At 41.2% G+C, this 25467-nt stretch overlaps 1 protein-coding gene across 8 annotated transcripts in view; it reads left to right on the forward strand.

The window, feature by feature from the left end:
• LOC139760418 (uncharacterized) overlaps positions 1 to 25467 on the forward strand; it is an 857321-nt gene that overhangs the window by 799147 nt on the left and 32707 nt on the right. For 5 of the 8 annotated variants that reach the window (XM_071683590.1, XM_071683595.1, XM_071683596.1 and 2 more), the window contains exons 12-15: positions 804 to 917; positions 1118 to 1269; positions 18856 to 19079; positions 19275 to 19813. In XM_071683590.1, coding sequence (XP_071539691.1) covers positions 804 to 917; positions 1118 to 1269; positions 18856 to 19079; positions 19275 to 19813 — 1029 coding nt within the window. The remainder of the gene's footprint in view (positions 1 to 803; positions 918 to 1117; positions 1270 to 18855; positions 19080 to 19274; positions 19814 to 25467) is intronic. The other 3 variants (XM_071683591.1, XM_071683599.1, XM_071683597.1) reach the window with 1 other exon arrangement.

A 25467-nucleotide genomic window follows, 5' to 3' on the forward strand; every position in this document is an offset into this window, starting at 1 on the left:
ACCAGGAAATATCTAGGATAAGGAGCTTCTCCAACATGATGGGGTGTACTGTTCACATACACCAGTGATATGCAATAAGGCCAAACTTTAAAATTACATACAGTACTTCCTGTGCTTGATGCACATGAAATCCCAAGAGAATAAAATTTAAGCTTATGAAAACTGAAAACAAATGGTGTAGTTGTAAGAAATTTCTTCTGGCTAATGGGGTGTTGGTTAGAATTGCCAGAGTCTAAAGCTTTACAGTTTTCAGGTTTCTTGAATTGGGATCGTCTGTTGTATAATAGAAAGACCATAAGAAGTGTTGAATTACAGTCTTTAACACAGTTACAAAGATTGATGTTAATATACAGTCATCTTATGATTTACAATATCTGGGATGGGGTTGTCTATTGTAGCAGTCTGTTTGAAGTTGCACATGTTCAAAGTGAAATCTTGGAAGGTGACAGTGATAAGCATTACTGGGTAATTCCCAGTTAATGAATGGAGAAAGTCAGGAGGATCTATGTGATGAATGCCCCTTGAAAGATGGTGAAAGTGGGATCAAGGATGCTGTAGCATGCTATTTTTTGTATCTTCAAAGTCTCTACTGCATAGCATGTGTCTGTGTGTCAGGATCCAGCTGCTTGTATTGAGCAAAACTGCTTGCCTTGTGTACTCTTTAAGTCTTCCTGATGTTCAGAAATAAAAAAGTTTTCTCTCAAGTTCCATTAGTGGTTTATCTCAGTTTTTTCAACTCACATATTACATCTTCATATTGTGTATTTTCTCCCTTGTAAAATTTGCTGTCTTGGATTCTGTAGTTTGCATTTGGTAGCAGCCGTCCAAGAACAACGACCGAGTCTCTCTTCATGCAGCTGGATGAGAGCCGCACAACTGGGTCAACAGCAGAGGTCTTTGGCAAATTGGATCTCAAAGTAAGAAAAGTTTAGATGAAGTAGTTATTAAACAAAAGATTTAAGTACATGAAAATATTGATACATAGGAATTAAGAGTTTCTGTCACTGTAGTAATTGATTGATTCCGTAAGTAAACTGAAGGGAACTTAGAACAGTGGTATTTAGAATTTGTAATTTGTTACATGATTATTAATATGATCATTGTTTCATTTCTATAGCTTGACCAAAACATGGACACTGATGATCTTGAGTACAGAGCTCCGTTCATTCCTCTCAGTAATGAGGTGCTGATGCTTAGTCCAGATGATCTCTTATGGGGAGCAGAATCTGAGCCAGTTTTGTCCCCTAAACACCATGCATCATCCAGTCGGTCAGTTCCAGAAATGTTTTTGATAGATAAAGGCAGCAGTACTGTGTATGGTTTATTGGTCAGAAGATGCACTGTTTCAGAGTATTTGTTTTTCCAGTGTTCAAGTTGATAGATTACAGTTTTCATTGTTAAACTTAATTGCTGTGTGTCATATGTACCAGTACTGTATGAGGTTAAGGTACAGAAGGATGATTTAGAAAATTGATATAAGTAAAAGTACCAAGTGTCTGCTGGATTATAGGGTATTATATTAGCATTAATGCATAACCAGAAATAATATCTTTAAACTGACCCAAGGCATCTACTTTGTGATCCAGGACATTCATTTGTGACATTATTAATATATTATACATTTAACCTTCAATTACCATCATGTGCTTTTCCTTGCTGTTACACTTCTTAAATGCATTTGCCTTGTCTCCTCAGTATATAAGACCTGTTTCCTATAATGAAATGAGAAATAAGATATCATGCAGGGAGTTTGTCACCAAAAGATTTATCCTAGTCCAATCATTGTACCTTTTGAATGGTAACTACAGTTATTTCATAACTTCCTGATCCTAAATGGAGAAGTTCATAAGTTAATTTGTTTTTCAATCATCCTAGTTTGGCAGTTCTGGCATACCTTTCAAGGAGGTGATTATGATTGATTTTCATCTCACACCTTGAGTCAGATAGAAAGCTTTTCAGTAAATGCTTTGTCAGTGAAAAGGACGCAAAGTCTCACTTGAGAGAAGAGCGTAAAGTAAAAAGCCCCTCACACATCCTTGATTGGTAAGATATTTAAATTCCTTATTCGAGAGAACTTAAGTTGACAAAATCCTCACAGTCTCTTGTTTAGTGGAGGTCATAAGTTCCTAGTTCAAGTGGACTTTGAATAATAAGGCCCACACTCATCTTTGTAATGTCTGTATAGGTAGTGATAGATAGAATAGAATACATTGGTGACTAATTTGAGCTCCCTTATAGACCAAAGTGTATATGTTATTAGAGGAGGGGAGGACAAAAGAAGGAAAAGAATTCCACAGCTTTAGTATTTGAGGAAAAGATTATCATAACAGCCTTTATCCGTGTGACTGGTCTCTTATAAGAAACTACAGTGCTAAAGGTCCAGGTGTTAGGGCCAGATGGCACACACACAGATAGTGCAAGAGAAAAGAAGCCAGAACAGAGAAAGGGAAGGAATCACAATAGATTAAATCAAAATACTTTATGGTCATGTAATTACATGAACTTTGTCTTGTTCATTTTCATATACAGTTTACAAGTTTCACACAGAGATATATCTTAACATTCATCACCTGTGTATATCAAAAAAACATCCTAGAGCATTATGTCATATAATATTTCAAAAATACAACATAGAATGTACAAATCACAATAACTGAATTTCCAAACCATAAGCAACCAGTACCAATTTAACTAATTTACCCATTATTGATTATTGTTATTTTCACAGGTGTAAAAGATTTTTTATACTTACCTATGATACATTTCGTTAAACTTAATCTTCTTGAGGGTAGCATTTGGTATTTGTTATTCAGTGGATGATTTTGGTCACTTTGAATTACTTTTTATCTTTGTATCATACATAGCAAATGTAAAGGGATGTGTGGGAAGAGTTATTGATTTTTTATTCATTTATCTATTTATTTTACTTTGTCGCTGTCTCCCGCGTTAGCGAGGTAGCACAAGGAAACAGACGAAAGAACGGCCCAACCCAGCCACATACACATGTATATATATACACATCCACACACGCAAATATACATACCTATACATCTCAACGTATACATATATATACACACACAGACATATAAATATATACACATGTACATAATTCATACTGTCTGCCTTCATTCATTCCCATCGCCACCCCGCCACACATGAAATAACAACCCCCTCCCCCCCTGCATGTGTGCGAGGTAGCGCTAGGAAAAGACAACAAAGGCCACATTCGTTCACACTCAGTCTCTAGCTGTCATGTATCATGTATAATGCACCGAAACCACAGCTCCCTTTCCACATCCAGGCCCCACAGAACTTTCCATGGTTTACCCCAGACACTTCACATGCCCTGGTTCAATCCATTGACAGCACGTCGACCCTGGTATACCACATTGCTCCCAATCCACTCTATTCCTTGCATGCCTTTCACCCTCCTGCATGTTCAGGCCCCAATCACTCAAAATCTTTTTCACTCCATCTTTCCATCTCCAATTTGGTCTCCCACTTCTCCTCGTTCTCTCCACCTCTGACACATTTATTCTCTTGGTCAATCTTTCCTGACTCATTCTCTCCATGTGACCAAACCATTTCAAAACACCCTCTTCTGCTCTCTCAACCACGCTCTTTTTATTACCACACATCTCTCTTACCATATTATTACTTACTCGATCAAACCACCTCACACCACATATTGTCCTCAAACATCTCATTTCCAGCACATCCACCCTCCCCTGCACAACTCTATCCATAGCATACGCCTCACAACCATATAACATTGTTGGAACCACTATTCCTTCAAACATACCCATTTTTGCTCTCCAACATAATGTTCTTGACTTCCACACATTCTTCAACGCTCCCAGAACTTTCGCCCAATCCCCCACCCTATGATTCACTTCTGCTTCCATGGTTCCATCTGCTGCCAAATCCACTCGTAGATATCTCACTCTTTGCTGCACTACATTATATTCTTAGGGTCTTGAGTAACAAAAAAGGAACAGCCACCTCAGACCTTGAATGATATGGACTGCCTTGTCCTGGCAGTTGTAACGTAATCATATCATCTACCCTTTTTTTTCTATCTTGTAAATTATCTTTCTAAAACCTCTAATCCTATTTACACTTATGCTAGGAATTGCACTTCACATACTACTAATGCAAGGGTTGAAAAAGAGGACAAATGGAAGCTGGGGTGAGTGAGTGTCATTAAACTTTAGGGAGAATAAAAAGATATTTTGGAAGGAGGTGATTAACATGCACAAGATGAGAACAAATGGGAACATCAGTGAAGGGGGCAAGGGGGTAAGTAATAACAAGTAGTGATGAAGTAAGAAGGAGATGGAGTGAGTATTTTGAGGGTTTATTGAATGAGTTTGATTATAGGGTGGCAGATGTAGATGTAGAGTGTTTTGGTCAGGGTGGTGTGTGTAGCAAGAGGGTCAGGGAGAATGGTGTGGTTAAGAGAGAAGAGGTAGTGAAAGCTTTGTGGAAGAAGAAATCCAGTAAGATGGCAGGTTTGGATGGTATTGCAGTAGAATTTATAAAGAAAGGCAGTGACTGTGTTGTTGATTGGTTGGTAAAGATATTCATTGTATGTATGGATCATGGTGAAGTGCCTGAGGATTGGCTTAATGCATGCATAGTGCCATTGTACAGAGGCAAAGGGGATAAAGGTGAGTGTTCAAACTACAGAGGTATAAGTTTATTGAGTATTCTTGGGAAATTATATGGGAGGGTAGTGATTGAGAGGGTGAAGGCATGTACAGAGCATCAGACTGGGGAAGAGCAGTGTGGTTTCAGAAGTGGTAGAGGATGTGTGGATCAGGTGTTTACTTTGAAGAATGTATGTGAGAAATACTTAGAAAAATAGATAGATTTGTATGTAGCATTTATGGGTCTGGAGAAGGCATATGATAGAGTTGATAGAGATGCTTCGTGGAAGGTCTTAAGAGTATATGGTGTGGGAGGTTAGCTACTAGAAGCTGTGAAAAGTTTGTACCAAGGATGTAAGGCATGTGTATAAGTAGGAAGAGAGGAAAGTGATTGGTTCTTAGTGAATGTAGGTTTGCGGCACGGGTGTGTGATGTCCCCATGGTTTTTTAATTTGTTTATGGATGAGGTGGTTAGGGAGGTAAATGCCAGAGTTTTGGAGAGAGGGCGATAATGCATTTTGCTGGGAATGGGAGGGCCTGGGAAGTGAGTCAGTTGTTGTTTGCCAATGATACAGCTGTAGTGGCTGATTTGTGTGAGAAACTGCAGAAGCTGGTGACTGAGTTTGGAAAAGTGTGTGAAAGGAGAAAGTTTAGAGTAATTGTGAATAAGAGCTAGGTTATTAGGTTCAGTAGAGTTGAGGGACAAGCTAATTGGGATGTAAGTTTGAATGGAGGAAAATTGGCAGAAGTGAAGTGTTTTAGATATCTGGGAATGGACTTAGTGGCAAATGGAACCATGGAATTGCAAGTGGGGGAGGGGGCGAAGGGTCTGATGGCGATGAAGAATGTGTGAAAGGAGAGAATGTTATCTCAGAAAGCGAAAATAGGTATGTTTGAAGCAATAGTAGTTCCAACAAAGTTATATGGTTGCAAGGCATGTGCTATAGATAGGTTGTACAGAGGTAGGTGGATGTGTTGGAAATGAAATGTTTGAGGATAATATGGGTGTGAGGTGGTTTAACCAAGTAAGTAATGAAAGGGCAAGAGAGATGTGTGGAAGTGAAAAGAGTGTGGTTGAGAGAGCAGAAGAGGGTGTGTTGAAATGGCTTGGATATATGTTGAGAATAAATGAGGAAAGACTAACAAAGAGGATATATGTGTCAAAGGTGGAGGGAACAAGAAGTGGGAGGCCAAACTGGAGGTGTAAGGATGGAGTAAAAAAGATTTTAAGGGCTTGGGGCCTGAACATACAGGATGGTGAGAGGCATGCAAGGAATAGAGTGAATTGGAATGATGTTGTATACCGGGGTTGACATGCTGTCAGTGGACTGAACCAGTCCATGTGAAACATCTGGAGTAAACAATAGAAAGGGCTGTGGCCCTGGATGTGGATAAGGAGCTGTGGTTTTGGTGCATTACATATGATAGCTAGAAACTGAGTGTGAAAGAATGTGGCTTTTTTTGTCTGTTTTTCTGGCACTGCCTTACTGAAGCAGGGGATAGCATTGCTGTTTCTTGTGGGGCGGGACAGCGACAGGAATGGATGAAGGCAAGCAAGTATGAATAGGTACATGTGTATATATGTATATGTCTGTGTGTGTGTATGTATATGTATGTATGTGTGCAAATGACTGGAAGATGTATAAAAGAAAGTGGAAGGAGGTCAAGATAAAGGTGCAAGAGGTGAAAAAGAGGGCAAACGAGAGTTGAGGTGAGAGAGCATCATTAAATTTAGGGAGAATGAAAAGATGTTTTGGAAGGAGGTTAATAAAGTGTGTAAGACATGAGAACAAATGGGAACATCGGTTAAGGGGGCTAATGGGGAGGTAGTAACAAGTAGTGGTGAAGTGAAAAGGAGATGGCTTGAGTATTTTGAAGGTTTGTTGAATGTGTTTGATGATAGAGTGGGAGATATTAGGTGTTTTGGTTGGAGTGTTGTACGAAGTGAGAGGGGTCAGGAAGAATGGTTTGGTAAACAGAGAAGAGGTAGTGAAAGCTTTGTGGAAGATGAAAGCTGGCAAGACAGTGGGTTTGGACAGTATTGCAGTGGAATTTATTAAAAAAGGGGGTGACTGTGTTGTTGACTGGCTAGTAAGGATTGGCATAGTGCCATTGTACAGAGGCAAAGAATATAAAGGTGAGTGTTCAAATTAAAGAGGCATAAGTTTGTTGAGTATTCCTGGGAAATTATATGGGAGGGTATTGATTGAGGGTAAAGGCATGTACAGAGCATCAGACTGGGGGTGAAGAGCAGTGTTGTTTGAGAAGTGGTAGAGGATGTGTGGATCAGGTGTTTGCTTTGAAGAATGTATGTGAGAAATACTTAGAAAAACAGATGGATTTGTATGTAGCATTTATGGATCTAGAGAAAGCATATGATAGAGATGCTTTGTAGGAAGGTCTTAAGAGTATATGGTGTGTGAAGTAAGTTGCTAGAAGCAATGAAAAGTTTTTATCAAGGATGTAGGGAATGGGTACGAGTAGGAAGAGAGGAAAGTTATTGGTTCCCAGTGAATTTTGGTTTGTGGCAGGGGTGCATGATGCCTCCATGGTAGTTTTATTTGTTTATTGATGGGGTGGTTAGGGAGGTGAATGCAAGAGTTTTGGAGAGAGGGTCAAGTATGTAGTGTTGTTGATTGAAATGGCTTGGGAAGTGAGTCAGTTGTTGTTCGCTGATGATATTGCGTTGGTGGTTGATTTGGATGAGAAATAGCAGAACGAGGAGAAGTGGGAGACCAAACTGGAGGTGGAAAGATGGAGTGAAAAAGATTTTGAGTGATCGGGGCTTGAGCATGCAGGAGGGTGAAAGGATTGAACCAGGACATGTGAAGTGTCTGAGGTAGACCATGGAAAGGTTTGTGGGGCCTGGATGTGGAAAGGGAGCTGCATTATACATGACAGTTAGAGACTGAGTGTGAAACAAATGTGGCCTTTGTTGTCTTTTTCTAGTGCTACCTCGCGCTCATGCAAGGGTAGGGGGATGTCATTTCGTGTGTGGCAGGGTGGCGACTGTAATGAATAAAGGCAGGAAATATGAATTATCTACATATATATATACATATATGCATGGTGTTTTGACAAGAAAATAGTGAAGTTGGAGAAAAATGTAGCTTAGACATTGAAGCTTATTGATTCAGTGGTGAAATTGATGAGAACTGCTATTGACGTTTGTGTGAATAAATTGTACATTTCCTTTTCCATAGCCAGAGGTTGAACCATTATGTGACGTTCATTTTTTCATTCATTTCAAGCTAAAAGTTTGTTTTCTAAATTGTTTCTTACATTTTTCATATGTATATATATGTATGTGTGTGTGTGTGTGTGTGTGCGTGTGTGTGTGTGTGTGTGTGTGTGTGTGTGTGTATATATATATGTATATTATCCCTGGGGATAGGGGTGAAAGAATACTTCCCACGTATTCCTCGCGTGTCGTAGAAAGCGACTAGAGGGGACGGGAGCGGGGGGCCGGAAATCCTCCCCTCCTTGTATTAACTTTCTAAAATGGGAAACAGAAGAAGGAGTCACGCGGGGAGTGCTCATCCTCCTCGAAGGCTCAGAGTGGGGTGCCTAAATGTGTGTGGATGTAACCAAGATGTGAAAAAAGGAGAGATAGGTAGTATGTTTGAGGAAAGGAACCTGGATGTTTTGGCTCTGAGTGAAATGAAGCTCAAGGGTAAAGGGGAAGAGTGGTTTGGAAATGTCTGGGGAGTGAAGTCAGGGGTTAGTGAGAGGACAAGAGCAAGGGAAGGAGTAGCAATACTCCTGAAACAGGAGTTGTGGGAGTATGTGATAGAATGTAAGAAAGTAAATTCTCGATTAATATGGGTAAAATTGAAAGTTGATGGAGAGAGGTGGGTGATTATTGGTGCATATGCACCTGGGCATGAGAAGAAAGATCATGAGAGGCAAGTGTTTTGGGAGCAGCTAAATGAGTGTGTTAGCGGTTTTGATGCACGAGACCGGGTTATAGTGATGGGTGACTTGAATGCAAAGGTGAGTAATGTGGCAGTTGAGGGAATAATTGGTATGCATGGGGTGTTCAGTGTTGTAAATGGAAATGGTGAAGAGCTTGTAGATTTATGTGCTGAAAAAGGACTGATGATTGGGAATACCTGGTTTAAAAAGCGAGATATACATAAGTATACTTATGTAAGTAGGAGAGATGGCCAGAGAGCGTTATTGGATTACGTGTTAATTGACAGGCGTGCGAAAGAGAGACTTTTGGATGTCAATGTGCTGAGAGGTGCAACTGGAGGGATGTCTGATCATTATCTTGTGGAGGCTAAGGTGAAGATTAGTATGGGTTTTCAGAAAAGAAGAGTGAATGTTGGGGTGAAGAAGGTGGTGAGAGTAAGTGAGCTTGGGAAGGAGACCTGTGTGAAGAAGTATCTGGAGAGACTGTGTACAGAATGGAAAAAGGTGAGAACAATGGAAGTAAGGGGAGTGGGGGAGGAATGGGATGTATTTAGGGAATCAGTGATGGATTGCGCAAAAGATGCTTGTGGCATGAGAAGAGTGGGAGGTGGGCTGTTTAGAAAGGGTAGTGAGTGGTGGGATGAAGAAGTAAGAGTATTAGTGAAAGAGAAGAGAGAGGCATTTGGACGATTTTTGCAGGGAAAAAATGCAATTGAGTGGGAGAAGTATAAAAGAAAGAGACAGGAGGTCAAGAGAAAGGTGCAAGAGGTGAAAAAAAGGGCAAATGAGAGTTGGGGTGAGAGACTATCAGTAAATTTTAGGGAGAATAAAAAGATGTTCTGGAAGGAGGTAAATAGGGTGCGTAAGACAAGGGAGCAAATGGGAACTTCAGTGAAGGGCGTAAATGGGGAGGTGATAACAAGTAGTGGTGATGTGAGAAGGAGATGGAATGAGTATTTTGAAGGTTTGTTGAATGTGTCTGATGACAGAGTGGCAGATATAGGGTGTTTGGGTCGAGGTGGTGTGCAAAGTGAGAGGGTTAGGGAAAATGATTTGGTAAACAGAGAAGAGGTAGTAAAAGCTTTGCGGAAGATGAAAGCCGGCAAGGCAGCAGGTTTGGATGGTATTGCAGTGGAATTTATTAAAAAAGGGGGTGACTGTATTGTTGTCTGGTTGGTAAGGTTATTTAATGTATGTATGACTCATGGTGAGGTGCCTGAGGATTGGCGGAATGCGTGCATAGTGCCATTGTACAAAGGCAAAGGGGATATGAGTGAGTGCTCAAATTACAGAGGTATAAGTTTGTTGAGTATTCCTGGTAAATTATATGGGAGGGTATTGATTGAGAGGGTGAAGGCATGTACAGAGCATCAGATTGGGGAAGAGCAGTGTGGTTTCAGAAGTGGTAGAGGATGTGTGGATCAGGTGTTTGCTTTGAAGAATGTATGTGAGAAATACTTAGAAAAGCAAATGGATTTGTATGTAGCATTTATGGATCTGGAGAAGGCATATGATAGAGTTGATAGAGATGCTCTGTGGAAGGTATTAAGAATATATGGTGTGGGAGGCAAGTTGTTAGAAGCAGTGAAAAGTTTTTATCGAGGATGTAAGGCATGTGTACGTGTAGGAAGAGAGGAAAGTGATTGGTTCTCAGTGAATGTAGGTTTGCGGCAGGGGTGTGTGATGTCTCCATGGTTGTTTAATTTGTTTATGGATGGGGTTGTTAGGGAGGTAAATGCAAGAGTTTTGGAAAGAGGGGCAAGTATGAAGTCTGTTGGGGATGAGAGAGCTTGGGAAGTGAGTCAGTTGTTGTTCGCTGATGATACAGCGCTGGTGGCGGATTCATGTGAGAAACTGCAGAAGCTGGTGACGGAGTTTGGTAAAGTGTGTGGAAGAAGAAAGTTAAGAGTAAATGTGAATAAGAGCAAGGTTATTAGGTACAGTAGGGTTGAGGGTCAAGTCAATTGGGAGGTGAGTTTGAATGGAGAAAAACTGGAGGAAGTGAAGTGTTTTAGATATCTGGGAGTGGATCTGTCAGCGGATGGAACCATGGAAGCGGAAGTGGATCATAGGGTGGGGGAGGGGGCGAAAATTTTGGGAGCCTTGAAAAATGTGTGGAAGTCGAGAACATTATCCCGGAAAGCAAAAATGGGTATGTTTGAAGGAATAGTGGTTCCAACAATGTTGTATGGTTGCGAGGCGTGGGCAATGGATAGAGTTGTGCGCAGGAGGATGGATGTGCTGGAAATGAGATGTTTGAGGACAATGTGTGGTGTGAGGTGGTTTGATCGAGTAAGTAACGTAAGGGTAAGAGAGATGTGTGGAAATAAAAAGAGCGTGGTTGAGAGAGCAGAAGAGGGTGTTTTGAAATGGTTTGGGCACATGGAGAGAATGAGTGAGGAAAGATTGACCAAGAGGATATAGGTGTCGGAGGTGGAGGGAACGAGGAGAAGAGGGAGACCAAATTGGAGGTGGAAAGATGGAGTGAAAAGGATTTTGTGTGATCGGGGCCTGAACATGCAGGAGGGTGAAAGGAGGGCAAGGAATAGAGTGAATTGGAGCGATGTGGTATACCGGGGTTGACGTGCTGTCAGTGGATTGAATCAAGGCATGTGAAGCGTCTGGGGTAAACCATGGAAAGCTGTGTAGGTATGTATATTTGCGTGTGTGGACGTATGTATATACATGTGTATGGGGCGGGGTTGGGCCATTTCTTTCGTCTGTTTCCTTGCGCTACCTCGCAAACACGGGAGACAGCGACAAAGTATAATAAAAAAAATAGTAATAATAAAAAAAAAAAATATATATATATATATATATATATATATATATATATATATATATATATATATATATTTATTTTTTTTTTTTCAAACTATTCGCCATTTCCCGCATTATCAAGGTAGCGTTAAGAACAGAGGACTGGGCCTCTGAGGGAATATCCTCAACTGGCCCCCTTCACTGTTCCTTCTTTTGGAAAATTAAAACTTTTCACTGCTTCTAACAATGTGTACGTGTAGGAAGAGAGGAAAGTGATTGATTCTCACTGAATGTAGGTTTGTGGCAGGGGTGTGTGATGTCTCCATGGTTGTTTAATTTGTTTATGGATGGGGTTGTTAGGGAGGTGAATGCAAGAGTTTTGGAAAGAGGGGCAAGTATGCAGTCTGTTGTGGATGAGAGAGCTTGGGAAGTGAGTCAGTTGTTGTTCGCTGATGATACAGCGCTGGTGGCTGATTCATGTAAGAAACTGCAGAAGCTGGTGACTGAGTTTGGTAAAGTGTGTGAAAGAAGAAAGTTAAGAGTAAATGGGAATAAGAGCAAGGTTATTAGGTACAGTAGGGTTGAGGGCCAAGTCAATTGGGAGGTAAGTTTGAATGGAGAAAAACTGGAGGAAGTAAAGTGTTTTAGATATCTGGGAGTGGATCTGGCAGTGGATGGATCCATGGAAGCAGAAGTGAATCATAAGGTGGGTGAGGGGGCGAAAATTCTGGGAGCCTTGAAGAATGTTTGGAAGTTGAGAACATTATCTCTGAAAGCAAAAATGGGTATGTTTGAAGGAATAGTGGTTCCAACAATGTTGTATGGTTGCGAGGTGTGGGCTATGGATAGAGTTGTGCGCAGGAGGGTGGACGTGCTGGAAATGAGATGTTTGAGGGCAATATGTGGTGTGAGGTGGTTTGATCGAGTAAGTAATGTAAGGGTAAGAGAGATGTGTGGAAATAAAAAGAGCGTGGTTGAGAGAGCAGAAGAGGGTGTTTTGAAATGGTTTGGTCACATGGAGAGAATGAGTGAGGAAAGATTGACCAAGAGGATATATGTGTCAGAGGTGGAGGGAACGAGGAGAAGTGGGAGACCAAATTGGAGGTGGAAAGATGGAGTGAAAAAGATTTTGAGTGATCGGAGCCTGAACATGCAGGAGGGTGAAAGGCGTGCAAGGAATAGAGTGAATTGGAACGATGTGGTATACTGGGGTCGACGTGCTGTCAGTGGATTGAACCAGGACATGTGAAGTGTCTGGGGTAAACCATGGAAAGTTCTGTGGGGCCTGGATGTGGAAAGGGAGCTGTGGTTTCGGTGCATTATTACATGACAGCTAGAGACTGAGTGTGAACGAATGGGGCCTTTGTTGTCTTTTCCTAGCGCTACCTCGCACACATGAGGGGGGAGGGGGTTGCTATTCCATGTGTGGCGAGGTGGCGATGGGAACAAATAAAGGCAGACAGTATGAATTATGTACATGTGTATATAGGTATATGTCTGTGTGTGTATATATATGTGTACATTGAGATGTATAGGTATGTATATTTGCGTGTGTGGACGTGTATGTATATACATGTGTATGTGGGCGGGTTGGGCCATTCTTTCGTTTGTTTCCTTGCGCTACCTCGCTAACGCGGGAGACAGCGACAAAGCAAAACAAGCAGACAAATATATATGTCTGTGTATTTATATATATGTACATGTTGAAATGCATAGGTGGGAGACAGTGACAAAGTGTAATAAATATAAATGATATATATGAAGGAGGTAAATAAAGTGCGTAAGACAAGGGAGCAAATGGGAACTTCAGTGAAGGGCGCAAATGGGGAGGTGATAACAAGTAGTGGTGATGTGAGAAGGAGATGGAGTGAGTATTTTGAAGGTTTGTTGAATGTGTTTGATGATAGAGTGGCAGATATAGGGTGTTTTGGTCGAGGTGGTGTGCAAAGTGAGAGGGTTAGGGAAAATGATTTGGTAAACAGAGAAGAGGTAGTGAAAGCTTTGCGGAAGATGAAAGCCGGCAAGGCAGCAGGTTTGGATGGTATTGCAGTGGAATTTATTAAAAAAGGGGGTGACTGTATTGTTGACCTGGTTGGTAAGGTTATTTAATGTATGTATGACTCATGGTGAGGTGCCTGAGGATTGGCGGAATGCGTGCATAGTGCCATTGTACAAAGGCAAAGGGGATAAGAGTGAGTGCTCAAATTACAGAGGTATAAGTTTGTTGAGTATTCCTGGTAAATTATATGGGAGGGTATTGATTGAGAGGGTGAAGGCATGTACAGAGCATCAGATTGGGGAAGAGCAGTGTGGTTTCAGAAGTGGTAGAGGATGTTTGGATCAGGTGTTTGCTTTGAAGAATGTATGTGAGAAATACTTAGAAAAGCAAATGGATTTGTATGTAGCATTTATGGATCTGGAGAAGGCATATGATAGAGTTGATAGAGATGCTCTGTGGAAGGTATTAAGAATATATGGTGTGGGAGGAAAGTTGTTAGCAGTGAAAAGTTTTTATCGAGGATGTAAGGCATGTGTACGTGTAGGAAGAGAGGAAAGTGATTGGTTCTCAGTGAATGTAGGTTTGCGGCAGGGGTGTGTGATGTCTCCATGGTTGTTTAATTTGTTTATGGATGGGGTTGTTAGGGAGGTAAATGCAAGAGTTTTGGAAAGAGGGGCAAGTATGAAGTCTGTTGGGGATGAGAGAGCTTGGGAAGTGAGTCAGTTGTTGTTCGCTGATGATACAGCGCTGGTGGCGGATTCATGTGAGAAACTGCAGAAGCTGGTGACTGAGTTTGGTAAAGTGTGTGGAAGAAGAAAGTTAAGAGTAAATGTGAATAAGAGCAAGGTACAGTAGGGTTGAGGGTCAAGTCAATTGGGAGGTGAGTTTGAATGGAGAAAAACTGGAGGAAGTGAAGTGTTTTAGATATCTGGGAGTGGATCTGGCAGCGGATGGAACCATGGAAGCGGAAGTGGATCATAGGGTGGGGGAGGGGGCGAAAATTCTGGGGGCCTTGAAGAATGTGTGGAAGTCGAGAACATTATCTCGGAAAGCAAAAATGGGTATGTTTGAAGGAATAGTGGTTCCAACAATGTTGTATGGTTGCGAGGCGTGGGCTATGGATAGAGTTGTGCGCAGGAGGATGGATGTGCTGGAAATGAAATGTTTGAGGACAATGTGTGGTGTGAGGTGGTTTGATCGAGTGAGTAACGTAAGGGTAAGAGAGATGTGTGGAAATAAAAAGAGCGTGGTTGAGAGAGCAGAAGAGGGTGTTTTGAAGTGGTTTGGGCACATGGAGAGAATGAGTGAGGAAAGATTGACCAAGAGGATATATGTGTCGGAGGTGGAGGGAACGAGGAGAAGAGGGAGACCAAATTGGAGGTGGAAAGATGGAGTGAAAAAGATTTTGTGTGATCGGGGCCTGAACATGCAGGAGGGTGAAAGGAGGGCAAGGAATAGAGTGAATTGGAGCGATGTGGTATACCGGGGTTGACGTGCTGTCAGTGGATTGAATCAAGGCATGTGAAGCGTCTGGGGTAAACCATGGAAAGCTGTGTAGGTATGTATATTTGCGTGTGTGGACGTATGTATATACATGTGTATGGGGCGGGGGTTGGGCCATTTCTTTCGTCTGTTTCCTTGCGCTACCTCGCAAACACGGGAGACAGCGACAAAGTATAATAAAAAAAATAGTAATAATAAAAAAAAAAATATATATATATATATATATATATATATATATATATATATATATATATAATATATATATTTATTTTTTTTTTTTCAAACTATTCGCCATTTCCCGCATTATCAAGGTAGCGTTAAGAACAGAGGACTGGGCCTCTGAGGGAATATCCTCAACTGGCCCCCTTCACTGTTCCTTCTTTTGGAAAATTAAAACTTTTCACTGCTTCTAACAATGTGTACGTGTAGGAAGAGAGGAAAGTGATTGATTCTCACTGAATGTAGGTTTGTGGCAGGGGTGTGTGATGTCTCCATGGTTGTTTAATTTGTTTATGGATGGGGTTGTTAGGGAGGTGAATGCAAGAGTTTTGGAAAGAGGGGCAAGTATGCAGTCTGTTGTGGATGAGAGAGCTTGGGAAGTGAGTCAGTTGTTGTTCGCTGATGATACAGCGCTGGTGGCTGATTCATGTAAGAAACTGCAGAAGCTGGTGACTGAGTTTGGTAAAGTGTGTGAAAGAAGAAAGTTAAGAGTAAATGGGAATAAGAGCAAGGTTATTAGGTACAGTAGGGTTGAGGGCCAAGTCAATTGGGAGGTAAGTTTGAATGGAGAAAAACTGGAGGAAGTAAAGTGTTTTAGATATCTGGGAGTGGATCTGGCAGTGGATGGAACCATGGAAGCAGAAGTGAATCATAAGGTGGGTGAGGGGGCGAAAATTCTGGGAGCCTTGAAGAATGTTTGGAAGTTGAGAACATTATCTCTGAAAGCAAAAATGGGTATGTTTGAAGGAATAGTGGTTCCAACAATGTTGTATGGTTGCGAGGTGTGGGCTATGGATAGAGTTGTGCGCAGGAGGGTGGACGTGCTGGAAATGAGATGTTTGAGGGCAATATGTGGTGTGAGGTGGTTTGATCGAGTAAGTAATGTAAGGGTAAGAGAGATGTGTGGAAATAAAAAGAGCGTGGTTGAGAGAGCAGAAGAGGGTGTTTTGAAATGGTTTGGTCACATGGAGAGAATGAGTGAGGAAAGATTGACCAAGAGGATATATGTGTCAGAGGTGGAGGGAACGAGGAGAAGTGGGAGACCAAATTGGAGGTGGAAAGATGGAGTGAAAAAGATTTTGAGTGATCGGGGCCTGAACATGCAGGAGGGTGAAAGGCGTGCAAGGAATAGAGTGAATTGGAACGATGTGGTATACCGGGGTCGACGTGCTGTCAGTGGATTGAACCAGGACATGTGAAGTGTCTGGGGTAAACCATGGAAAGCTGTGTAGGTATGTATATTTCTGTGGGGCCTGGATGTGGAAAGGGAGCTGTGGTTTCGGTGCATTATTACATGACAGCTAGAGACTGAGTGTGAACGAATGGGGCCTTTGTTGTCTTTTCCTAGCGCTACCTCGCACACATGAGGGGGGAGGGGGTTGCTATTCCATGTGTGGCGAGGTGGCGATGGGAACAAATAAAGGCAGACAGTATGAATTATGTACATGTGTATATAGGTATATGTCTGTGTGTGTATATATATGTGTACATTGAGATGTATAGGTATGTATATTTGCGTGTGTGGACGTGTATGTATATACATGTGTATGTGGGCGGGTTGGGCCATTTTTTCGTTTGTTTCCTTGCGCTACCTCGCTAACGCGGGAGACAGCGACAAAGCAAAACAAGCAGACAAATATATATGTCTGTGTATTTATATATATGTACATGTTGAAATGCATAGGTGGGAGACAGTGACAAAGTGTAATAAATATAAATGATATATATGAAGGAGGTAAATAAAGTGCGTAAGACAAGGGAGCAAATGGGAACTTCAGTGAAGGGCGCAAATGGGGAGGTGATAACAAGTAGTGGTGATGTGAGAAGGAGATGGAGTGAGTATTTTGAAGGTTTGTTGAATGTGTTTGATGATAGAGTGGCAGATATAGGGTGTTTTGGTCGAGGTGGTGTGCAAAGTGAGAGGGTTAGGGAAAATGATTTGGTAAACAGAGAAGAGGTAGTGAAAGCTTTGCGGAAGATGAAAGCCGGCAAGGCAGCAGGTTTGGATGGTATTGCAGTGGAATTTATTAAAAAAGGGGGTGACTGTATTGTTGACTGGTTGGTAAGGTTATTTAATGTATGTATGACTCATGGTGAGGTGCCTGAGGATTGGCGGAATGCGTGCATAGTGCCATTGTACAAAGGCAAAGGGGATAAGAGTGAGTGCTCAAATTACAGAGGTATAAGTTTGTTGAGTATTCCTGGTAAATTATATGGGAGGGTATTGATTGAGAGGGTGAAGGCATGTACAGAGCATCAGATTGGGGAAGAGCAGTGTGGTTTCAGAAGTGGTAGAGGATGTTTGGATCAGGTGTTTGCTTTGAAGAATGTATGTGAGAAATACTTAGAAAAGCAAATGGATTTGTATGTAGCATTTATGGATCTGGAGAAGGCATAGGATAGAGTTGATAGAGATGCTCTGTGGAAGGTATTAAGAATATATGGTGTGGGAGGAAAGTTGTTAGCAGTGAAAAGTTTTTATCGAGGATGTAAGGCATGTGTACGTGTAGGAAGAGAGGAAAGTGATTGGTTCTCAGTGAATGTAGGTTTGCGGCAGGGGTGTGTGATGTCTCCATGGTTGTTTAATTTGTTTATGGATGGGGTTGTTAGGGAGGTAAATGCAAGAGTTTTGGAAAGAGGGGCAAGTATGAAGTCTGTTGGGGATGAGAGAGCTTGGGAAGTGAGTCAGTTGTTGTTCGCTGATGATACAGCGCTGGTGGCTGATTCATGTGAGAAACTGCAGAAGCTGGTGACTGAGTTTGGTAAAGTGTGTGGAAGAAGAAAGTTAAGAGTAAATGTGAATAAGAGCAAGGTACAGTAGGGTTGAGGGTCAAGTCAATTGGGAGGTGAGTTTGAATGGAGAAAAACTGGAGGAAGTGAAGTGTTTTAGATATCTGGGAGTGGATCTGGCAGCGGATGGAACCATGGAAGCGGAAGTGGATCATAGGGTGGGGGAGGGGGCGAAAATTCTGGGGGCCTTGAAGAATGTGTGGAAGTCGAGAACATTATCTCGGAAAGCAAAAATGGGTATGTTTGAAGGAATAGTGGTTCCAACAATGTTGTATGGTTGCGAGGCGTGGGCTATGGATAGAGTTGTGCGCAGGAGGATGGATGTGCTGGAAATGAAATGTTTGAGGACAATGTGTGGTGTGAGGTGGTTTGATCGAGTGAGTAACGTAAGGGTAAGAGAGATGTGTGGAAATAAAAAGAGCGTGGTTGAGAGAGCAGAAGAGGGTGTTTTGAAGTGGTTTGGGCACATGGAGAGAATGAGTGAGGAAAGATTGACCAAGAGGATATATGTGTCGGAGGTGGAGGGAACGAGGAGAAGAGGGAGACCAAATTGGAGGTGGAAAGATGGAGTGAAAAAGATTTTGTGTGATCGGGGCCTGAACATGCAGGAGGGTGAAAGGAGGGCAAGGAATAGAGTGAATTGGAGCGATGTGGTATACCGGGGTTGACGTGCTGTCAGTGGATTGAATCAAGGCATGTGAAGCGTCTGGGGTAAACCATGGAAAGCTGTGTAGGTATGTATATTTGCGTGTGTGGACGTATGTATATACATGTGTATGGGGGGGGTTGGGCCATTTCTTTCCTCTGTTTCCTTGCGCTACCTCGCAAACACGGGAGACAGCGACAAAGTATAATAAAGAAAAATAAATAATGAAGTTTTTGATTCAAGAAGCAAGGAATTGTAGAGAAAATATGTATCATTTCCTGTTCTAAGGCATCCACTCAGATCTAGTGTTTCTATGTGATTAATAATTAAACTTGCTAGTTCCCAGATTTTGATGGATACCTATTTACATTCAGGTATGAAAAATGTTCTAATGTCATTGATAAAGAGGACTCCAGCTTGGCTCAGCTACTGCGGGACACTGACCCTCCCATCACTGGCATTGGCCCGGGAAGGAACTTGCGACCAGAAAACTCCACAAGTACTCAAGGGACTCAGTATCAGCAAAGCAAATTTCTTGATGGTGGTGGGAATTTTGTAGACCCAAACAAAGTACTGCCAGGACATTCAGGAGGTAAAGGTATGTCTCAGACAGGATTCTTATAGAAAAGTAACCAACGTAGGATATTAGACTGATGTATCAAAAAAGCTATACATGTGGTAAATTTTATGTAACATGGTAAATTGTACATTAACTTTTTCATCTAAGGCATTCATTTACAAGTACAGGTTCATCTTTTTTTCCTCTATAATTTGTTAATTCTTCTCTTGACAGAGGACCTGGATTGTACATCAGCCAGTGCACTATTAGTTGATCCTCCTCCTGTGATGGTGCAAGAGACAGTTGAACCACCACCTCCATTACTGACTCATGATTCCCACCCTGTATCACTGCCAGTCAAACGAGTTCATTCACCGAATTCATCCCCCATCCTTAATCACAAAAAGTTGTGTTCCCCGTCTTGTCAGTTACAACAGAAACATAATTCACAAGTACAAGATGGATTGATGCAGCAACCTACCAGTGGTGTGCGTCTCTTAGCCACACCATACGCCCCTACAATGCAACAGTTGTTAGTTAGCAAGGAGCCAATCACTGTTCGAGGTGGACGTCCTGGTGGAGGTATTGGAGTCGTCCGGAGTTCTGTTGCAGACAAGGGTCATTCTGTGCTCCGTAATCTGTTGGTGAGTGGACGTGACGACACTGCTGGCTACTCTGTGTCAGCTCCAACAAGTCCGGCTGGCACGCCTTCTAGAAGCGCCGCCACATCCCCAGGCCCACCCCTGTTGAGTGATGAGGCCAAGGGGGGAAAGGTACAGGGATCACTGCACAACCTTCTAAATTCAGACCTAGTGTTTGTCATAAGTAGTTTGATTTGATTACCTTGTAGAACATTTAGCACACAGTAAGCATTTAGGTTATACATTTGTTTTTTTAGAATTCTTCTGCATTGCTGAATGCAATATATTTCTTTGCATGTAACTCAAAATTTTGAAATGAAAATGAAAATGAAAATACATGTTTTAGCATGGCAGTAGCATGTTTTTAATGAAAGTTCATGGAAAGGCATGATGCCTCACTTGCTGAATCAAGCTGCTGTGTCACCTAAAGAGAATGATGCTAAATGTTCTTCAGTCACCAATTTTTTAATTCATAAGATATTTGTGTTGATAGGTAAGAGTAGTTGTTATGCTTGCTGAATCTGAAGCTACCAACTGTTTTCAGTATACAGTAATTACAATATGACTTGTTGCCTGCAGTGTCCCTGTATTTCTTGTGTGCATTTTGCTTTTTAATTTTATTTCAAACTTTAGTTTTAAAGAAATCCTCTGTTGTTTTACCTTAAGATGTTTTGAATAGGTTATGCATTACCATTTATGGATTTTTTAATAATGCTTCAAGAGACTGTTTACTCACTTCAATCTAATATTATGGATTAGATGCTTTTCCACTTGTGTTGTATTGTAATGCATTGTGATTGCAGTTATGAGTATTGCATGACCCATGTATGATCTACATTTATTAATTAAGTGTTGTTCATATTCTTAAATTACCTGTTATGGGAAGGCCTCTGGCACAAACACACACACTCACACAAAACAGCATCATACAGGACAGGATTACCTTTCTTTCTAAAATCTGGATGTACAGGTTCCTTCAAGCCTATATTGTATAAGTGAGGGAGTGGAATGTGAAAGGGTCTCAGAATGAAACATTTTCATGAATGTTGGAGGCTTTAGTCACAGACAAAAGTCAACATAGAGGCTGGGCTTTATTTGAAATACAAGGAGGATTATGAAAAGGAAAAGGAAGAGACAAAGAAAAATATGTGAATTTTGGAAGAAGTGAAAAATGTCTGTTCTGTCAGTCTATATTTCTGATTCCTGATCCAAATGGAATTCCCTCAAGGGGATGGCCATGGTAAAAGAGTCTCCATAACTACAAAACTCAAGTGCCACTTGTAAACCTTTAGTGCCTTACTCTTAATAGGCCACTAGCAAAGGGCATCTCTGCCGCAGTATTTGAAGAGGCTCTAACCTAATTTTCATACTGACTACTACTACCCAATGCTCCTACTTGCTACTTCAACCTAATGTTTCTACCTAATGCTCATGCCTAAATGTTTGTACCTACCACTTTTATCTACTGCTCCAAACCTTTGAGGTGTAGAAAATATACTACAAGAATTTATGTATGAGACATAGTGGTCAACATTGTACTTAGTACATTGCTGGAGGTATTCACCAGGATAGTTGTTAAAGAGGTAAACTGTCTGCTGACAAATATAAGAATTGTATTCAGTTATATAAGATGTTCAGTAAGTTATTAAATACATATTTTAGATCAGAACAGGGTAATGCCTCACAAGTATAGTAGCATACCTAAAGAAATGTATATATCTGATTGAGAGGGTACACAGGAGAGAAAGTAAGATGGCACCTGAATTAAGAGAACTGATCTACAGTAAGAAGCTGAGGGCTACAGAGCTGTTCACCATGGAGGAGAGAAGAGAGAGAGGGGTACCTTTAACAGCCTTCAGTTTTCTGAATCAGCTGGGCAATATTGACTTTGAACTGTTCTTCAAGAGAAGCAGAATGACAAAAGTTGGTAAAAAATTTTGACAGGATTTCAAGATGTTCTTGTTTAGCGTTAGGGTGATGGTTTGTTGGTATAACCTGACCAAGATAACAGTGAATATCTCTAGTTTACAAAGGTTATTTGATGTCATATGAAGTTAAGGGGTTAGGGCCTTGCTAGTGTAGAACTCTCTCCCTGTATTGTGCAAACAGGTAGTTATACATTCACACGGATGCATAAAACAGACCCTTTTGAAGTACTGCTCAAGATGTAGCTGGAGAAAGATGAAGTGCCAAGGGAATAGAAAAGTGTAAACATCATACTTATCTATAAGAAAGAAGACTGGGAAAAGGCACTGAACTACAGACTAGTATTCCTGACATATTTGACTTTTAAGGTTTTGGAAAAGATCATCAGAAAGCAAGCAGATGACTGTCCACAGAGAAGAAATTAAGTGAGAGACAGCACACAGTTTTAGGAAAAGGAAGTCACATATAAAACCTCTCAAATTTCTGAGAAAGTGAGCTCAATTGTAGATAAAAGAGAAGGCTTGCATCTGGACTGCCAGAAAATATTTGATATGGTATTGCATGTTAAGAAGCTTGATGACCAGGTAGGAATATAAGGGATACTCTAGGAATAGAAGATCATAGCAGAAGGGAACAAAGGACACATGTCAAAGAAACTTTCTAGAAGTGAGTGGAGCTTACTGGTGGACTTTGTTCTAGGACTGTTACTCATCATGATCTCTATGAATGACTTGACTTATTACCTGAAAATGTTTGCAGGTGATACAGATGTCATGAGAGAAGTGAAAAGAATGGAGAATTGCATTACCCTAAATAGGGACTTTGGTAGACACAAAAGTTCATCTGATATATAGCTGAAGTTCAACCAGAGTAAATGTAAAGTGATGTGGATGGGTCACAGTGAAAGAAGGCCTTGAATTGCTTATAATCTAGTAGGAAACAAGCTGTAGGAACCTCTATGTTAGGAAGACTTGGGAGTCAGCATTGTCTTGTACCAGTCACCAGAGTCCTACCATAGGAAAATGATTAAGGAGACCAACTGTCTTCTAGCAAATATTAGAAAAACATTCAGGTTCCCAGATAAGGTATTATTCAGAAAGCTGTTCATATCACATGTAAGGCCAAGACAAGAATAAGCTTCTCAAGTTTGGTCACTACAACTAAAGAAACACTTTTTTTTTTTTTGCCCCGTCGCCGCCTCCCGCGTTTGCGAGGTAGCGCAAGGAAACAGACGAAAGAAATGGCCCAACCCACCCCCATACACATGTATATACATACACGCCCACACACGCAAATATACATACCTACACAGCTTTCCATGGTTTACCCCAGACGCTTCACATGCCCTGATTCAATCCACTGACAGCACGTCAACCCCGGTATACCACATCGATCCAAGTCACTCTATTCCTTGCCCTCCTTTCACCCTCCTGCATGTTCAGGCCCCGATCACATAAAATCTTTTTCACTCCATCTTTCCACCTCCAATTTGGTCTCCCACTTCTCCTCGTTCCCTCCACCTCCGACACATATATCCTCTTGGTCAATCTTTCCTCACTCATTCACTCCATGTGCCCAAACCATTTCAAAACACCCTCTTCTGCTCTCTCAACCACACTCTTTTTATTTCCACACATCTCTCTTACCCTTACGTTACTTACTCGATCAAACCACCTCACACCACACATTGTCCTCAAACATCTCATTTCCAGCACATCCACCCTCCTGTGCACAACTCTATCCATAGCCCACGCCTCGCAACCATACAAAATTGTTGGAACCACTATTCCTTCAAACATACTCATTTTTGCTTTCCGAGATAATGTTCTCGACTTCCACACATTCTTCAAGGCTCCCAGGATTTTCGCCCCCTCCCCCACCCTATGATCCACTTCCGCTTCCATGGTTCCATCCGCTGCCAGATCCACTCCCAGATATCTAAAACACTTCACTTCCTCCAGTTTTTCTCCATTCAAACTCACCTCCCAATTGACTTGACCCTCAACCCTACTTTACCTAATAACCTTGCTCTTATTCACATTTACTCTTGACTTTCTTTGACTTGACTTTCTGTGGCACATATAATGAACAACTCTTTGAGATATGTAGGGATGGAACAACCAGTGGACATAACTTTAAATTAAACAAGAAATTGGTAAAAAAAGATGAGGAAGTACTTTTATAGTATGAGAGCCGTGCATGTGAACAGAATAAAATGACTGAAGATATGGTGAATGCAGACATCATACATAATTATAAGAGTGTATGACAGGGAATGTTCAAGAGATGGGACCCCATGAGGGTAAAACTCCCACCCCATATAGCACAAATAGGTAACTACACAATCATACAAACTTGCCAGAAGGGAGGAGATTAAAGAGAAAGTTGACTAAAGGCAAAAAACAAGAGGAATCAAATCAGGCTGAGGGATGAACATTATTGGTGAAACAAAACTAACTTTGATCAGAAGCTCAGATAGAGGATGGTTGAAGATGTAAAGAAATACTGTTGTAGAGTAAGGTTAGTGGATGCTTGTTATGGTTTAAGCTAGAAAACTGAATGCCAGCAACATATATGGATGGGAAAGTCTCCTTGATTGCTATTTCCCGCATCAGCAAGGTATTGTCAGGAAATAGATGGAGAAATACCCATCCACTCATACACACACTTATATACATACATGCTCATACACAAACATATACATATCACAATATACACATATATATACATACATATTCATACACTTACACAGCCATGTACATATTCATACTCACTTGCCTTCAGCCATTCCCGGTGCCATGCTGCCCCACAGGAAACAGCATCACTACCCCCTGCATCAGCGAGGTAGCAATAGAAAAAAATAGACATAAAAAGCCACATTCATTCACACTCATTCTCAGTCTGTCATGTTTAATGCACTGAAACCACAGCTCCCTATCCACATCCAGGCCCCACAGACCTTTCCATGGTTTGCTCCACACATTTCACATGCCCTGGTTCATTCCATTGACAGCACATTGACCCTGGTATACCACATCGTTCAAATTCACTATGCTCCTTGCACACCTCGCACCCTCCTGTATGTTTAGGCCTCAATCGCTCAGAATCATTTTCATTCCATCTTTCCACCTCCAGTTTGGTCTCCCACTTCTTGTTCCCTCCACCTCTGACACACATATCCTCTTTGTCAACCTGTCCACACTCATTCTCTCCATATGTCCATACCATTTCAACGCACCCTCTTCTGCTTTTCAACCACACCATTTTTATTGCCACACATCCATCTTACCCTTTCATTACTTGCTTCATGAAACCACCTCACACCACATATTCCTCTCACACATTTCATTTCCAATGAATCCACCCGCCTCCGTACAACTCTATCTGTAGCCCATGCCTCACAACCATATGATATTGTTGGAACTACTTTTCCTTCAAACTTACCCATTTTTGCTCTCTCAGATAATGTTCTCTCTTTCCACACATTCTTCATTGCTCCCAAAACGTTCACCCCCTCCCCCACCCTATGACTCATTTCTGCATCCATGGTTTTAAAATTTTTTTTGCTAAGCCACTCCCAGATATCTAAAACACCTTCCCCTTTTCCCTAATTTTTCTCCATTCAAATCAATTAAATTGAAAAATTTTTACCCACAAAAACCCCAAAAAAAAAAAACCCTTCCCCTTTTTCACAATTTTCTATTATCTTATTATTTTTAATATAATTAACAATTTAAATTAATAAAAATAATAATTTAAATTAAAAAAGAAATTTTGGGGGGAAAAAAGGGGGGGTTTTATTTTAAGTAATTTTTAATTTTGGGGGTCCAAAAAAAAAAAAAAAATTTGAAAAAGGGAAT

The sequence above is a fragment of the Panulirus ornatus genome, chromosome 36 (assembly GCF_036320965.1).
Source record: "Panulirus ornatus isolate Po-2019 chromosome 36, ASM3632096v1, whole genome shotgun sequence".
Taxonomy (NCBI): Eukaryota; Metazoa; Arthropoda; class Malacostraca; order Decapoda; family Palinuridae; genus Panulirus; species Panulirus ornatus.